Here is a 17,592-nt window from a genome sequence, read left to right on the forward strand (position 1 = left end):
GCGCCAAAATATACTGATAGTAGATTTTTTAAGCATTTTCAGCCCTAAAAAGTACCTGCGCAAATTATACAAGTTTTTACGGTATATGATATTGGAATGTATCCCAAACTTTTTATCATATTATTTGCCAATAACACTGTTTTATGATATCAGAAATATTTTTATGGTCTACAACAAATGTTACCTGAATTTTAACAATATTGCATAACATGGAAATTAGAACTTCATATCAGAAAGATAAAAATTGTGATATTCTCAAGACGTAAATCGGTACCACAACACCAGTTGATGTTATGGAATACAGAATTAGATTTATAAGAATTGTTTACATATCTAGGTACAGAACATAATGTTAATGGTAGCGTTTTTAAAGAAAGGGAAAAAACCTGCTGAACTTTTGTTTGTTTGTTTGTTTTGATTAATTAAACATAAACAGTTAGGAAGAAATTAAAATGTTTGTATAAGAAATAGAGGAATGTATCTCTTCCTGTTCATCTTAAACTGAATATATTTGATTCACTTGTAATGACAGTTTTAGTATACTCATCAGAGGTATGGGGATTTGAAAATAAAAAAATGTTGTAGAAAAATTCAGTTGTAATTTTGTAAAACAATCCTGAAGTTAAGAAAGTGTACAAACAATTTCATGGTCTATGGTGAGCTAACAAGTTATCCGGTTTGAATTGAAGTTCGGATACAATCAACTTGCTGTTTTACAAAAGAATAGTTACAAAACTTGTTAAAAGTAGACCAATTGACCAATTTATTAAAAAATCACGTGGTGATATTGATAAGTCTTCTAGAGGACAGACATATTCTATATTTAAGACATTTTGTCATAGAAAAGTACGCCTCTTGTCTTTCTCTGCTGCAAACGATACTTGTTAACTGATACTGTGGTCCCAGGAACTTGATGACAATAGTCATTAAGAATGGATATTTTCATTAACATCAAATTAACAAGGAAAATGCTGAATGTGTTATAAAATCATTTGACATATAACATCATAGGAAATATTAGAATAGGCTTCCAAGATTTTAGTATTTTAGGAACACCAGCCAAATTTATTTCTTATTGTACAAAACTACAGTAGTATTGACCTTAAAAATATATTTCTCCTATCATCAAGACCGAGCCATTTAGTACTTTCAGTACTTTGATTTCTGTTTTGTTTTCAAAAAGAGCACACAAACTTTATTTGATGCTTGGTTTTGTTATTTCAGTGCTTATTTTTATTGTTAGAACAATTAATATCATGTCTCGAAATTTCTAGTTTTGTCACATGATGTGTACCCAAATTGATACCCAGCAAGAAAAAATGTATAAAATTAAGAAAAATCAATTTATATAGATTTTTGTGAGTTTACTTTATAAATGGGATGTAGCTGCGTTTATTATAACGAGTCATACTGAATACAGTTATACATTTTACTGTAAAAATTGTAAAAGTGTTTTCACAACAGCACCTGTGCTAATTTGGTACCCCGTAACACCACGTAATGACTTGTGTGATATTTCAATCATTTAAATTCAGTTTTCAGTTCCAATGTTGTGCATATGTCAAAAGACCACTATCAATTATTTTTAATGATTGTAAAAAAATTCAATGTAAAAAGACTACAAACATAATTATGAATCAATCAAGTTACAAAATACTTGAATCTAGTAACAGTTTTAGTAAAAATTAAGATGGAGAAATAATGCTATAAAAAGAGCAATTTGCACGTGACTAAATAAAAAAATAATGTGCGGCAACTATATTTTATCTATTTCTGTTGAGTGTTTATTTCTTAAATTTAATTATTTAAGAAAAATTAAGTGTTTATTTCTTAAATTTAATTATTTAAGAAAAATTTTCTTTGAGGAGGCCTTACGCTTTGAAAAAAACACTATTATAGTACAAAAAGTAATTGTCGCACGGCCACATTTCTAGGGATTAACATGATTCAGACAGAGTTATCAATTTCAAAGTTATCTTTCAGAGAAAATAACAGAAATAGTTACATTAACGAAGTGTAATAATCAATAAATGATGCATCTTTGGTATCACCAATGAGAAATGAGGTAAACTTTAACAACACAAATGTTTTAGGTATTTTTTCAATTAAGGTATCAATTTGGGTACAATGACGTTATGTATAATATCTATAAAAAAAGACATGTTTAATAACTTCTGATATCCAAACATAACAATGATGAATAAAGCAGCCATATTTTCAGAACTTTTCCTAAACTTCAGAACTTCTTTTTACTGGTGGTCTCTTTTCCTTTGCATCAATGGAAGTAATTTTGGACGCCATAGCCTGACGTATATTACCCGGTGTTGCCTCGAAATTTGACACACAATAAGCTGAAATTAAGCACAAAAACAGCTTACAAAAACAGATCCATGAGTAAAGGACACAATAATTCCTCCATCCAAACAATGGTTAATTAAAATGCAAAAGTAGTGTGAAAATATTAACATATCTGAGGGTTACCCCAATTTGAAAAATCATGGGTGGAGGAAATTTTACCAAGCAAACTTTTGGTGCAAATGTATATTTTTGTGGTTTTTCCATCATGCAATATTATGGCACGGCATTAAAAGCAAAATAGATATAAAATTATATTGTTTTATGAAGTTCTATTTTCTAAACAAATGTGTTAAATCAGTGGTACTCACAAATAATAGAGTAAATAATGAATAAATAATTTGCACATACATTCTTCACTCAATCACCATTAATAGATGTGATATAGGATCAATGAACTGTATCAAAGAACGGCCAAACCGTGACAAAAACTGAAAGGGTCCATAAGTAGTGTTACTCAAACACTATAGAAGCGGGTCAGTCAACCGCTGGGGATTAAAACAAATGTGTGTTGCAAGATGTTCGAGAATTATATGCGTAGTGCTGATGGGTTTTCTGACCAGGTATGCATGGCAGGCCACCACTTTAAATTTAGGCGACAGTGATCACCGTATCTTTGCCATTACCAATATAAATAACTAATGAATAGGATTCATGATAGTAGTTATATTTCATTCTACATAGTTAATCTGACAAAAAATGATTCAAAACTGAATGTGAGCTTTTTTGCAGAGAATGAGCATAACAATAAGATATCTGATTAAATTGATTGACCTTTTCAAAAATTATTTATTGAAAAATGAAATCTAGATTAAGACGTACCTTTTATGGCTCGTACGATGTGCTGATCCAGCACTATTTTGCTAGGACAACCTTCCGTGGAAATGGTTGCCCCAATCAGTTCGTTCTTTCGCCAGAATTTATTCATCAGCAACTTGGCCATTCGACAACCACTGGATACTGTGCCTGCTATTGCCATGTTCCTCACTTTTTTAATTTCCTCTAGGTCATGAGGGAACACAAAAACTGATGATGCTGGTACCAGCTCTACCATCTAAAAAATAACCATAGCATGCATCAGATATAAACTGCAATACCTCAACTTGTGCTCTGACAGTCGTGGGGATAATAGAAATGATTATCAAGATTGTAATTAAATCTATTTGTTGCACAGCATTAAGAAAGAGCAAAAAAAACAGAAAGACAAATTTGAACTAAAATCCTGAAGAGCATTAGGATACTACCAATTTATTTGAGACAATGTAGTTTTAAATCATATTTACCTTATACTTTGTTGCAATATCCCTTGACAGGATGCCTGGTTTTGGCACTGCATATGAATGTCCTGTGGTAAAATATTCAATGCAACAATTATCCAAATAAACTTTATTAAAAACCTAAATTTTATCAGTTGTAGATTAAATTTGATATTTTTAGAACTAATTGGTGTAAAGCAAATTTGAATTCAAGGAATACCAGTAAAAAAAACTTAACAAAAATCTGAGAAGCAACACATTGTCCTCAATAGGTAGTGATAGTTCATTTTCAGAGGGATGATGCAGAACTAAGTCAGTGTTACATGATTTTGCACTGCACTGTGCTGGCAATATGTATGCATCAGATTTATTACATACATGAAATATTGTGTATGATCAACAATCTAATATCTCAAAGAAATAAATGTTAAAAATAAAGAAATGAATACGGTATTGTCATGATTTACAATAAGAGCAATGTATATGCATGCTTAAAGAAAATTAACCAGCATTAAAGTTTTCCTCCATTTGCCTGTCTTTTAACTGCTGTTTCCTTGAGAGCCTCAGCCAGTTCTGAAGTGCATATATATATTGATGTATGGTAAGTTTCTCCTGTTTGATTTGTCTTTTCTTTCGGTTCTTTTTTTCCCTGTATTCTAATATCATGACAGTCAAATGAAAAAGCCTTAAAATACCTTAACTGTATATACTATATCATTCCCTTACCATACATGAACATATGTGGTAAGTATGAAGTTCCAATGTCAAGTAATGTTGACATAAAACAACTTTTTAACATTACAGTATGAAATCCTGTTAAATGTCAGACCAAGGATGATCATTATTTCTTTAATGTATAATTAAATGATTTTTATATTTTCTCTCTCTCTGATTTACCCATCATCAGTATTTCAATGTGGCGATGATATAATTGAAGATGCAAAAATCTATGATAGCTTGCTGTAGTCTGTTCGCTATCCAATCATAAAAAGGACAATGCAAGACCAGAGACCAAGGGAAATTTATCAACAAAATTTGAGAATGATCAATTCAAATTAACTCACTGCATTTCAGCACATCGAATTTCTTCACTTCTTCCTTGTATTTATATTCAAACTGTTGACATTTGCGACATTCTGTATCTGTAAAATGAAAATTACCATTATTGCCTGCCACACACAAGCATGAATCACTCACCTGGTATGCAATTTTCTTCAATAAAACAACAATATAATTGACACCCACAGCAAACATTTAGTATTATTTACAAGATCAAAATTACAGAAATTTTTCAGATGGATGTTGCTAGACAATTTTACAGATACTTTTCATGTAAGCATGTATGCATCATGTATATTCATAGCAGCAATTATAAAGTGAAATATTTGGTTATATAAAATCAACACCTAAGGCAATAAATTAATGAACCCAGCAAACATCAAATAAACCCATTAATAATTAGCATATGATCTGTACTCTATAGTTCCAATTTTATCAAATTTGACCACATGGCATTGAATATATAATAGTCATTTATTTTCCTCAATGTCAGGTTTCCTGGAATGCAGTTCCAATTATCATTCAATAGAATTTCAACGGGCGAGTGACAACTTTTGTTTCATATAATTGTAATTCTCACCTTGCATAGGCTGCTGTCGAGGAACTTTCATGGCTGTAGTAGGGTATCCTTTGGCATTTACTGCCACATTCAAACTAGAATAAATATTAAATCTATCAACAGCAAAGTACAATTGTTCTCACTCACAAGAAGAAAAGTGAAGTCACAATAACATCGACGTATTAATGCTAATTAATAATCTATAAAAATGCTTTCTATCTCCTTTCAGAAAAGGCTTAATGCCATGTTTGTTTCTTCTGCTAAACTCCTAAGTTAGAATTCTAAATGCATCTAAAAAGTAACATGACCCTAACAACAACAAACTCATCACAGCATACATACTTACTCCATATCTACAGGTGTGTTGTCTTCGGGTATGTGACTGTTGTCAATGCCATGTATTGGGGATATTGAGGCAGGAGTGGATGTTGTGCTAACACTATAATGAACAACATGTGCCAGTATAGGTATACATTTCAAATAAATAGATAAAACGACTTCTGTTGTGTTATTAATTTTATTTCATTTATTCATTGATTTGGGGGAATCATGTACTTGAAAGCCTTTCCTTTGACACTGTTCCACTTCAAAGTAATTCATGAATCATAAACTGAATTTGTACCACTTACACGGGTACAATCAAATTTTGGGACTTACAATCATGATAGATTACTAACATACTGATATTCAGTAATTTTGTTTTAAGAATTTATTGTTTTTGAGGTGTGATTTTTTTTCTTTTTAGAATATGTTTTACAATACATATATATAGTTATTGATAATTTGATTTGTACTAGTATTTAATACAGTTATGTCCATCACGCAACCTTATAAACCACAACCTAAGTCCTGATTACTTTGCATTCCAAACTCTCATTACATTACATACTTACTCCATATGTATAGGTGCATTGTCTTCAGATAAGTCACTGTCACCAGATACTGGGGAGGCAGCCTCAGGTGTGGATATTGTACCAGCACTATATGTAAATGCATAACATGTATCAGTATATTATATTGTATAAATACCTAACAAATGCAATCATGAATCATGGAAGATACAATTAACAGGGCATTCACTCTTAATATTTGTCAATTTCAGAAGCTCAGTTACAAATCTGGGTCAAAACATATTTCAAAAATAAACATTTCCCTTCAAACCAGAGTCAAAACTTATTTTGCGAGGCTACTTAACAAACTGATTGAATGCCTTGCTTAAATGAAATACATCAGGTAATAGAAATGCCAATGCGATGTAATTATATAATGTCAATATTCCAAATCCTACTCAAGTACCACATCCATAGTGAACAGAAGATGTTCACATAAATTTACCTCACTGTATGGTCCAGTAATTTATCAAGTTCTTCCATTCTTATCCTTCTTGCCTCCCTCCGGTGTTGTGCCTCTATCCTCCTCTCCTGAATTTTTTTTTCCGCATTTCTTCTTTCTCACTTTCTCTTTCTGTTTCTGAGTTGGTGTTGAGTTTTTCTGGTGTTTCTTTTGGGATGATATCTGGGTCTCCTTGGGTGTCCTTAAGATTCTTTCTTGTACTTTTTTTCAGGTCCTTGACACTCTCTATTAGTTCAAAAATGTTCAATAAATTGGAGATTACATAATTAATTCAAATAGTATGATACAGATTGTACATGTCTGTATGTTTGGTTTCCCTTATTTTCTTAAAAGTTACAGAAATAAATTGGAAACTGGAATTGAACGTGAAACATGCATGTATGATTAGTTGATTTCTTCTTCCAGTTTATTCATTTCAACTTTTCACTTAGATATAATTATTATGCCAAATTATACGTTAATCACTACTTACTAATACACAGAAGATAAACGTGATGGACTATAATGGTACATAGTAACAGACTGATCTTGAATTATGTCCGAAGCTCTTATATTTCTAATTTGCAGAACTGGAAGCCGCTCAAGCCGACACTTTTCGACTTTCAAAAACACGGCGTCCATCAATATTTACCATGTTTTGGGTAATTTGTAAATACCAGAGAGTTATAGAAGTATTGGTATTGTATGAATGAACATTCAAACTATGGGTAACTATAAACTAGGTTGTGAAGAAATTGAATTTACTGGATTTATTATTCAAGCAAACGTGCTTAGGTGCGCCACTCAGGACACCAGCGTACGTACACATAACGAGATGTAGCTATTATTATTAACCTCAGTATAACAGAGTAATGTAAGTTTTAGTGACCACCTCAACATAATAATAGATAAAAAATAAAAGGAAAACCATGCCAGCATAATCTACTGGCTTGCTAAATATTATCGTGAAAAAATAGCGATTTTTCTCGATTTTTTTTCTAAAAGTTGAATTTAAATTTAGATTTTTAGAGTTCTAAATAAGCTTAAGTCCACAACACTTTAAATAAATAAGCTTTAAGTGAATTTATATGATATTTTACAATAAACACAGCCCTTTGAAAAAAGGCGGTCAAATTGGTTTTCGTGTCATTTTACTGAACATATTATCGTGATTTTTTGTCAAAAAATATTAAAAATAGTTACGTGTGATTGTATAAATTAAATTTGGTATCAACATAAAGATAAACATTTGAACTATTTTTAAAAAATTAATTGATGTAAAAACTGCCTTGCAAATGAGAGAAAACGTGTATTGTTTATGACATGTCAAATCGTTAGATTACGCTGACAGGGGAAAAGAAGAGGTCTATTTCTGGCAAAATGTCTTGAAAATGACAAATATTTCTCACGTGTATGTATAAATTATTAGTATTCTGAATAAATATTAAAGATATTTGAATGATTTCTGGTGGTGATTAATTCTGTAAACAATAAAATAACAAATCAAATCGGCATTCTTTACTAACTTAATATATTTTGTCGTCTGATCAAAAGCGCTGTAGTGACCCCGATCAGCGTTCTTTTCTAAAATTGAATTATCTCCCTTACAACTTTCGTTTTTTGAAGCAGACGATATATAAATCGGGACTATTATCTTAGAATAAAGCCGATATCATGCATTCCCCCTGGCTAATGTTGTACTTGTGAGGTAAGATTTACTGCAATTTGGTATCTATTATGTTAAAATTAAATTTTCTTCTAAATTTGAAAATATTGTTGGTAATTTTGGTAGGTGTCATCTTTCTAAACACAAAACCGTTTAAAAATCGCATTTAGTGTAACCCTTCAATCAAAATCACGATAATATGTTCTTCACGATAATATGTCGCCAACCAGTATAGTTACAAGTGCTTAATATCGATCTAAACGACAACTTACCCCCAAACTTTAATAATTTGGCAGGATACCTGCCCTCAAATCCCAAGCATTTGGCCTGCACAATATCATCTTCCTTGTATTCTTTATACTCCTTCCTTGGTTCTTCGATGTTTCTTAGCGGTATAATTCCAATGGGAAATCCGTCTTCCTGCCATTCAACGATGACATGTGATATTGACATTTTTTCTATCGATGTATTTGAATGGGCGCGTTAACGTAACTTACTGGTTCCAATTTGGCGCCAGAATGACGAAACCGGAACGCGCATAACCGAAGTTTCGTATTATCGTGTGACGATTGCGTAGTTCTATTTTCTTGTTTGAATAGCTAAACAAACGAATAATTTTATTGAATATTAACTATTGAGATATTAAATTAAGTATAATAGAGCTAGATAGTCCTAGAAACCGGTAAGCACTTACACGTACGAAACAGTGCCACATCATGCTCAATAAATATGGCCGCCATCGCGATATTACTCAAGTTTCGCTTTGTTATCATTAAACAAGAGGCCCATGGGCCTTAACGGTCACCTGAGTTAGAATATACTATGAAGAGTATTTGCTTCCATCAGACCTGTGAACTTAGAGGTATTTTTTGAAATTTTAATCATTTTTACCCTTTTTTAGCCCCGCCCCTCTGCCCCCAGGGGGTCGGCAAGGACCAATGTGGATATGATATTAAAATGCTATCTCAGGCTAATAATTCTAACCAAGTTTGATTCGTTTCCAATAAAAATTGAGCAAAACATGCTCATTAATGTGTTTTTCCTATATAAACTATACTAAACTTGACCCCCTCCCCAGGGAGGAACCTAGAGACCCCAGGGTCATATAATTCACAATTTTTGTAAAGGACCTTAAGACCTTTCTATTTATTAAAAGTATTTGATTCTACCATTTCCAGAATTTCAAAAAAAGATTTTTGAAATTTTAGCCTATTTGACCCTTTTTGACCCCGCCCCTAAGGCCCCTGGAGGTCGGTCATTGAAAATTTGTTATATGATATTAAATGCTATCTCATACTGATTATTCTGACAACCATTTGACTCATTTCCTATTACAAATGACCAAATAATGCGCAAAATTGTGTTTTCCCAATATAAACTATAGTAAACTTACCCCCTCCCCAGGGGGAAACTAGAGACCCCAGGGTCATATAATTCACAATTTTTGTAAAGGACCTTAAGACCTTTCTATTTATGAAAAGTATTTGATTCTAACATTTCCAGAATTTCAGAAGAAGATTTTTGAAATTTTAGCCTATTTGACCCTTTTTTTACCCCGCCCCTAAGGCCCCTGGAGGTCAGTCAGGAAATGTTTTAATAGGATAAAATGGCCTTCTCGTACTGATAATTCTGACAACATTTCACTCATTTCCTATTACAAATGACCAAATAATGCGCAAAAATGTGTTTTCCTATATAAACTATAGTAAACTTAACCCCCTCCCCAGGGGGAACTAGAGACCCCAGGGTCATATAATTCACAATTTTTGTAAAGGACCTTAAGACCTTTCTATTTATGAAAAGTATTTGATTCTACCACATCTGTGAGTAGAGAAGAAGATTTTTGAAATTTTACTCAATTTTACCCCTTTTTGCCCCTCTTACAGCCCCCCTGAGGGGTGGGGACCATATAATTCACAATTTTGATTGGCCTTATACCTAGGAAGGTTTGTGCAAAATTTCATTGAAATTGCTTCAGCAGTTTTGGAGAAGAAGTCGAAAATGTAAATTGTTTACGGACGGACGACGCACGACGCACGACGACGGACAAAAGGCGATTAGAATAGGTCACTTGAGACTTCGTCTCAGGTGACCTAAAAAACATGATGGCATCTAAAACACCTCATCAAAATATGACTGGAAAGAGAGGGCCATACCAACGAGAATCCAGAACAACAAAATGGCGAAAGAGAACGCACGATTCGTCACAGATAATTGATGAGGCCGATGTTGGAGAAGCAGGCTCAGACATCGATGAATTTGATGAGATGGTAAATGATATATTGGAGGCTGAGCTATCTTCATGTTCTTCTGAACAGATTCCAAACTCACGTGGTGATCAACCACTTTATGCTGGATGTAGACTTACTGCATCACTGTCGATGCTCCTCATAATTACGTTTGCTATGAGGCATTCTCTTACCGGTGTTGCGCTTTGTGATTTACTTGTTTTGGTTGAACTGCACTGCATGTCCAACAACTTGTGCCGTAGTACGTTGAAATTATACAGGGATTTTTTTCAAAACTTAAAAAACCCGATCGTTTTCAACTTCTACTGTCAGGATTGTTTCCTGAATTTTGGAGTAAATGACCATGGAAACTGCCCTAATTGCTCATCATCAAGGTCTAGTCATTTCCTGACAGTACCAACTGTAAAACAGCTGACTTCGATTCTCAACAGTAAGTTTGAACTGAAATAGTATAGAGAATTTTCAAGATATCAAAGCTTGAAAGCTAGAACAACGAACCTTACAGTTTTTTATTCAGATTTTTAAGTTGAAAATCAACAATTGATATTTCTTTCAATCTGGTCTTGATGGATATCAGAAATGTTCTGATCTATGTTGACAACTTGTACTCTAAAGTCTGAAAGTTCTGACAATCTAATGGTGATTATATATTCATTCAAGCAAGTAATATTAAAATCACTTTTTCAAACCCTTTGGACTTTATATTATGGTACACAACAAGAAACTTCAAACTTTTTTTGATTCAAAGTTGAATGCATATATAGTATTGTATTACAGATTTCTACATGACACATTGTACATTCAGCTCTTGATTTGGTTTGCCTTCCATATACAAGTGCCTATGTATATTTTAGTGAAACCATGCATTTGCATGCATGTTGATAATTTTGTGCCCAATTGCCCCGTCATTTTTATATTGTATGTTTGAAATGCTAGTCTGAAAGAGATAATATATATTTTTTTAAATGGAATTTTTTTTTAAAAGTAGACTTTGTAGTTTGTATTACTTATTTCACATTCCAGGACCAGGAATTTTCAAAGCAATCCAAAAGAAAAAGCAAAGTCCAACAGATTTAGACTCTATGTAAGACATTACAGATGGGAAGTTGTACAGAGAACATTTTGATGAATCAGGATATTTGAGAGGAATATCTGAGAAGGACAGAAGGGAAAATGAGCTGCATATTTCCCTTCAAGTGAATACAGATGGAGTAGCCATATTTAAGTCATCTAAGTTCAGTGTTTGGCCAGTGTATGCAACTATAAATGAACTTCCTCCAAACTTACGGTAAAATGTTTATAAAATATGAATACTTGTAGACACTAATGGTAGTCTAGTCTGAATGATTCTGACGTCCTATCAACTTTTTTATATTGGTCTGGAGTCGATGGACATCAGAACTCCATCCCTATATAAACTGTGGGAAATAAGCGATTGGCGCCTGGGTCGGCATTCAAATGATGTTTGTTGACATTGACTCCAGACCAATATAAAGAGTCGATAGAATGTCAGAATCATTCGGACTAGTGGAAGTCATTCTTTTAAAAAATCTGAAAATGTTTGGAAGTCATTCTTTTAAAAAATCTGAAAATGTTTGGTTGATTGTTGCTTTCTTATCACTTGGGATTTATTACACCCTCACTTTTGCTCAAGTAAAATTAATCCCTTGCAACTTGTAAACCATGTAACAATGTTTTTATGAATATTCCGTGTCTGTTTTTAAAGAAAGAGGTAATACTCAATTTTGAGTTCAGTTAAATAACACTGAGATATTATTACCACTCAACACTCTTCCATTTATTATATTAATTTTTTAACTTACAGCTCAAAATATGCAATAATTGAAATCAGTTTACTATATAATAAAACATTTTAATTTTTAAGTTAAACATGATGACCATTTCTGACAATTGCTGTTATCGCTTAAGTATTTGATATTGTTGAATTATTTTTGATTTTCAGGTTTACAAGAGAAAATAGATTATTTATGGGTTTGTGGTATGGAAATGAAAAACCTGATATGAAATTATTTCTAGGATCTATGCTTACAGAAATGAAGGATTTGTTCAAAGGTAAATTCAAGAATAATTCATTAAAAGTTGTAGATACTGCTGAAATTACTGATGTTAACATGAAATCATTTTGCAATAGAATAAAACAATGTTTGTTGGATGATTCAAGAGTTATACTGTAACAGTAACAAATACACTGGCGCCTATTTGCAAGATTTGTTTTCCTTGATAATGTTGCCAACTTTAGCCCAGTAGTTCAGTGTGCTGAGGAAATGAGCTTGACTCAAGATCATGGGCCAGATTCTTTGGAAAAAAATTGTTACTTAAGTGAACTAACTAGTAGGCCTAAAATCATAATATCTGTCTATTAGATTCCTGGGATTAGCATTGACAAATGCCAAAATATAAGAAAAACCCGAGAAATATTTTTTGATTATTTATAAAGAAACAAATGTTTTAAAGTTACCAGATGAAATTTTTTGCTTTCAGGTGAAACTGTCCAAGTCAACAATAATGCTGTCAATCTCCGTGCCATAATTCTTTCTACGGTAGCTGATGCACCTGCCAGGTGTATGATGTTAGACTTTGTCCAGTTCAACGGTAACTTTGGCTGCCCCTGCTGTTACACCAAAGGAGAAACTTTTTATATAAGTGAAAAGGGCAATTCCCATATATATCCGTATGATTTGACTGAGGATCACATTGCAAATGGTCATGCAACTATCAGGACTGATGAAGAAACCTTAACGTTTGCAAGGAATGTGGAAAAAAAGTTCATTGAGGGGAAAAGAAGAGAACCAGAACCAGAAAAAGGTGTGAAAGGCATATCAATGCTATCTGTTTTCCCGACATTTTCTCTGATACGAGGAACGACCATAGACTATATGCACTGTGTATTACTGGGTATCATGAAAATGATGATTGGGCTTTGGATAAACCAAGACCACAGACAAGAGGCATGGTCTATCAGAGCGTCCATTGACAGCATCAATGAAAGAATAAGATGTGTTCGGCCGCCACACCTGATATCCAGAATGCCACAAAACATTGATGATTATGGTGACTGGAAGGCATCAGAATTCAGAACATTTTTACTTTTCTATTCTGTACCTGTCTTAAATGACATCTTGCCTACAGATTACTTCAGCCACTATGTAAATTTAGTGGTAGGAGTTTACCATTTGTTGAAGGTTTCCATCTCTGGAGAGGATATACTTTCAGCAAAGCGTTCTCTTCAAAGATTTGTGGGAGGTGTTGAAAAATTGTATGGTGAAAGATACTCAACATTTAATGTTCACAGCCTCCTTCACCTAACTCAGAAAATTGAGGATCTTGGACCCCTCTGGGCTCATTCTTGCTTCTTCTATGAAGGATTAAATGGAGACCTCAGAAATCAGTTTCATGGCACCCAGCAAATTGAACAACAAATCTTAACAGCAGTTTGTATTCAGCAGAAGATTCCAGAACTGGAAGACACTCTGCAAGAAGGACCAATCCGAACATTTTACAACAACTTAACGAAGAGTAAGAGAGCAAATTATAAAGATCATGAACTTGGACCATGTACCAATACATTTCAGCTAGGTGCATCACATCTGTATGTACCAAATGAAACAGAAAGCTTAGCAATCCAGGAATGCTTTGGAAGAGTATTTGAAGTGAGGAAGATGTACAGAGTCCTTCACAAGGGACATGTACTCCATATTTAAGAATATGGTCCAGTCAAAAGAAGGAACTCTTTCACAGTATCTTGTGATAAAGACAATATTCAAATTTTGTGTTTTGTGCAATGCTCAACACCAGGTTACCAATATGGGGCTATTGCTCGTGAACTTGTTGCAGTTCCAAATCAATCAAAATTTTGTCCTCATATAACTCCAGTGGTCTTGGGAGACACAAAGGTGATCAAGCTGCAGGACATTCAGGAATTAACTAATGTTTTTTGACATTGGTGCAGGTAAAACATATGTTGCTGAGTTCCCAAATTTTTGGGAGAAAGATTAATCACTAATGAAGAATCAATATTTTCTAGGATCCACCTAGCCATGTTCTGAATCTGTCAAAACAGTGCGATGTCTGCTAATACTTGAAGTGAGCTAACATTTGGTCTATTGTTAGATCTTCCAGTTTTTTAAATTTTGATGCTTAGATTTCTATGTTTAAAATGATTTTAGGTTCTAAGAATAAAACTAAATGAGGAAATGCTTTTTCTGAAGCAGTAAAAGTTGATATCTTTACATTAATAAGGAGCAAATTAATTCTCAAGATAGCCCTAAGTTTTCCATTTTAATGTAAACTTCTTGGGAGAATAAAAAGATTCCAAAATTTATGCACAAGTAATTGGAAATACAGAAATACAAACTGCTAGCAGTGAGAAAAAAATTGCATATCATTTTATGGCTACATTACATAATAAATTTGATTTATATATATATGCAGAACAGATCGAGGAGAGCTTCAGATTTTATCTCTTTTTTATTCACAAATTACTTGTGTAAACATAAAACTATTTGTTTAAATTTGTGTATATATATGTGTATATATTTACATAACCTATGAACTTATGACCATTAGAATGTTAATGCAATCTTTTCTGTATGTCCTCTGCTGAATTAAATCTATTTGATAATGTTGTTCTAAATTCTCTGTTTTTGTGTTTTTCTTCATTGTTTTATTTTTGTCTTCCTTCCCTTTCTTCATATAAGAATATTGATTTTCTTCAGTTGAGATATATATTACCTCATGATCAGTGTCATGTATATAATATTGAGGACGTCACATAGTAGGATGTTTTTTTATTTTACTGAGCTGAGTCAGTTCTTGACAAGGATAACTTTTTTGTTAATTCTCTAAGTGACTACAGCATACTAGCAGTATGGTCATGGTTAGTAAATAGTAGTTAAGTGAATGCAGCATAAATGCAGCATGGGTTGATGTAGAATAAAAGAAAATGCAGCATGAAGTAAGTACATGCTGCCCAACAGCATATTTTCCCATAGCTAAGACGTAGATAACAGGAAATTCCAAGATAATGCAGCATGACAGCAGCACATGCTGCATTGCAGTCTTCAATCATACTGCTGTACAGCACATGCTGCATCAATGCTGCAATTTTTGTCACACCAATAGAAGCACAGTTGCAGCACATGCTGCATTAGAGCATACTCTCATGCTGCAGTACAGCATGTACTGCAATAGTGCTTCCAACTTTGCAGCATGATGCCAGCATACAAGGAAGCATATCTGCAACATATGCTGTATAACAGCATGTGCTGCAAATTCGTAAGGGTAAAACCACTCTCATCATGGAATTGCAGCAAGGGGGTAATCAGGTGCCCAGCCTTGCGCAATGACAATGAGGCCGACATACTGTCATACTTCCAAGAGGAGTGCATTCCGGTCACGTACGTGAAGAGAATCATGACCAGAAAGAGTGGGAACTTGGTCCCAACACACACTTTCATATTGACGTTCGCAACACCAACGTTACCGCAGAGCGTAACTGTTGGTTACCAGCGTTATGCTGTTACCGTCTACATTCCAAATCCATTGAGGTGCCGTAACTGCCAGAGGTACGGCCATCATGAGAACAATTGTAGACGGAAAATGGTATGTCAGTACTGTGGCCGTGAAGGTCACGATGAAAAAGACAATTGTGACATTGTCAACCGTCACTGCGTCAATTGCGGGGGTGACCATGCTGCGTCTGCTCGCACCTGTCCTGCCTGGACTCGGGAGAGGGAGATATTACGGGTCAAATATACCCGAGGTGTCTCTTTCCCCGAGGCTAGGAGAATAGTCGAGCGTTCAGACCTGAATGTGGCAACCTATGCTCAGATCACCCGCGCAAAGACGCCTAGTGACAGTGTCAACGTCAAACATGCGTCAGTCCAGTCCTTGGTTGACAAGCCTAACTGGGACAAAGATGTCCCAGATATGGCTGATGCTAAGATCTGCAAAATAATCATGGGTGACCCTAACAGGTTCAAGTCTGGTCCATCTAAGCCACAACAAAAACAATCTGGAGCTAAAACGCCAATCCCACCGGCGTCTCCAGGACTTGCACAACACCAAACACAGAACATTAGAAAACAAGTTACTGCCGCTCGTCAGACGTGCTACATCTTCACCGTCTATTGACGTTAAAAAACTCCCTAATAAAGCCAAGCGACCAGCTAATACACCACACCGCAGGAGCAACGCCAGACCAAAACAACCAAGGTAAAGCTGGCGAGGTTCCCTGCACTAAACAACAAACCCAGTAAGGGATCAGATGACCCTATCCTTGGACGGAACATCTATGATGTTCTATCGGACGACAGCGAGTTTGGTGACAACACATTTATCGCCACCAAACAACCTACTTCAAGTAGTCCTGTCGGTCCGACGAACTATCCTCAGGGACCAACATAGAGACAAACACTATCATACAATGGAACATACGCGGATTTAAAGCGAACATAGACGAATTAAAACATCTTATACAATCAAAAAACCCATCCATATTCTGCCTTCAAGAAATAATGCTGAAAGACACCATCAATCTCAGACAATTTACACAATACACAAAAACTCCAACAACAGGTGGCCGCGCATCAGGTGGTGTGGCGGTGGCGGTGCATAAAAACGTTCCTCACAGACACATTCAGCCAAATACCACCTTACAAGCTGTTGCTATAAGCGCAACTCTTCACCGAAAAATAACAGTCTGTTCTATATATTTACCTCCAAATACTCCATTTAGTTGTGATGAACTGAGCAACATCGTATCACAACTACCAGTACCATATATTATCATGGGTGACTTTAACGGTCATAATAGCCTCTGGGGCTCCCCAGGCACTGACGATAGAGGAGACGTATCGAAGAGTTTATTGATAAAAACAGTTTATGTCTTTATAACACCAATGTCCCAACATATTTACACCCTGCCTCTGGCTCGCTTACCCACATTGATCTATCGTTATGCCATCCATCAATTCTTCTGGATTATGATTGGAGGGTCAACGATGATCTTTGTGGAAGCAATCACTTTCCAATTATATTAAAATATAGGGTCACCAAAACTTGAGGAGCCTATTCCTCGTTGGAATTTACATAAGG

At 34.4% G+C, this 17,592-nt stretch overlaps 2 protein-coding genes and 1 long non-coding RNA gene across 3 annotated transcripts; 1 reads left to right on the forward strand and 2 right to left on the reverse strand.

Moving 5' to 3' along the window:
* Positions 1–713: 713 nt before the first annotated feature.
* Positions 714–5,481, reverse strand: LOC138306229 (uncharacterized). The gene is made up of 6 exons (XM_069246627.1): positions 5,251–5,481; positions 4,676–4,753; positions 4,118–4,184; positions 3,639–3,700; positions 3,178–3,409; positions 714–2,351 (listed from the first exon to the last, which is right to left on the reverse strand). The coding sequence occupies exons 3-6, from the start codon at positions 4,137–4,139 to the stop codon at positions 2,230–2,232; spliced, it is 438 nt and encodes a 145-aa protein (XP_069102728.1). The 5' UTR covers positions 4,140–4,184; positions 4,676–4,753; positions 5,251–5,481; the 3' UTR covers positions 714–2,229.
* Positions 5,482–5,575: 94 nt separating this feature from the next.
* LOC138306230 (uncharacterized) lies at positions 5,576–8,720 on the reverse strand. Its single transcript, XR_011205813.1, has 4 exons — positions 8,500–8,720; positions 6,565–6,807; positions 6,123–6,209; positions 5,576–5,668 (listed from the first exon to the last, which is right to left on the reverse strand). It is a non-coding gene; the product is annotated as an uncharacterized lncRNA (long non-coding RNA).
* Positions 8,721–10,303: 1,583 nt separating this feature from the next.
* LOC138306053 (uncharacterized) lies at positions 10,304–15,772 on the forward strand. The gene is made up of 4 exons (XM_069246395.1): positions 10,304–10,906; positions 11,500–11,764; positions 12,440–12,549; positions 12,979–15,772. Exons 3-4 carry the CDS (start codon positions 12,465–12,467, stop codon positions 14,196–14,198), a joined length of 1,305 nt encoding a protein of 434 aa, XP_069102496.1. The 5' UTR covers positions 10,304–10,906; positions 11,500–11,764; positions 12,440–12,464; the 3' UTR covers positions 14,199–15,772.
* Positions 15,773–17,592: the final 1,820 nt, after the last annotated feature.

This window comes from Argopecten irradians, chromosome 13, assembly GCF_041381155.1.
Source record: "Argopecten irradians isolate NY chromosome 13, Ai_NY, whole genome shotgun sequence".
Taxonomy (NCBI): Eukaryota; Metazoa; Mollusca; class Bivalvia; order Pectinida; family Pectinidae; genus Argopecten; species Argopecten irradians.

Excerpts from the sequence above, each read along its gene's own strand:
- LOC138306053 (XM_069246395.1), top strand. The coding sequence starts at position 12,465 with ATGGGTTTGTGGTATGGAAATGAAAAACCTGATATGAAATTATTTCTA. Across the intron at positions 12,550-12,978 it reads AATGAAGGATTTGTTCAAAG|GTGAAACTGTCCAAGTCAAC; the intron begins GTAAATTCAAGA and ends TTTTGCTTTCAG.
- LOC138306229 (XM_069246627.1), bottom strand. The coding sequence starts at position 4,139 with ATGGAGGAAAACTTTAATGCTG. Across the intron at positions 3,410-3,638 it reads ATATTGCAACAAAGTATAAG|ATGGTAGAGCTGGTACCAGC; the intron begins GTAAATATGATT and ends GTTATTTTTTAG. Across the intron at positions 2,352-3,177 it reads CATCGTACGAGCCATAAAAG|CTTATTGTGTGTCAAATTTC; the intron begins GTACGTCTTAAT and ends GCTTAATTTCAG.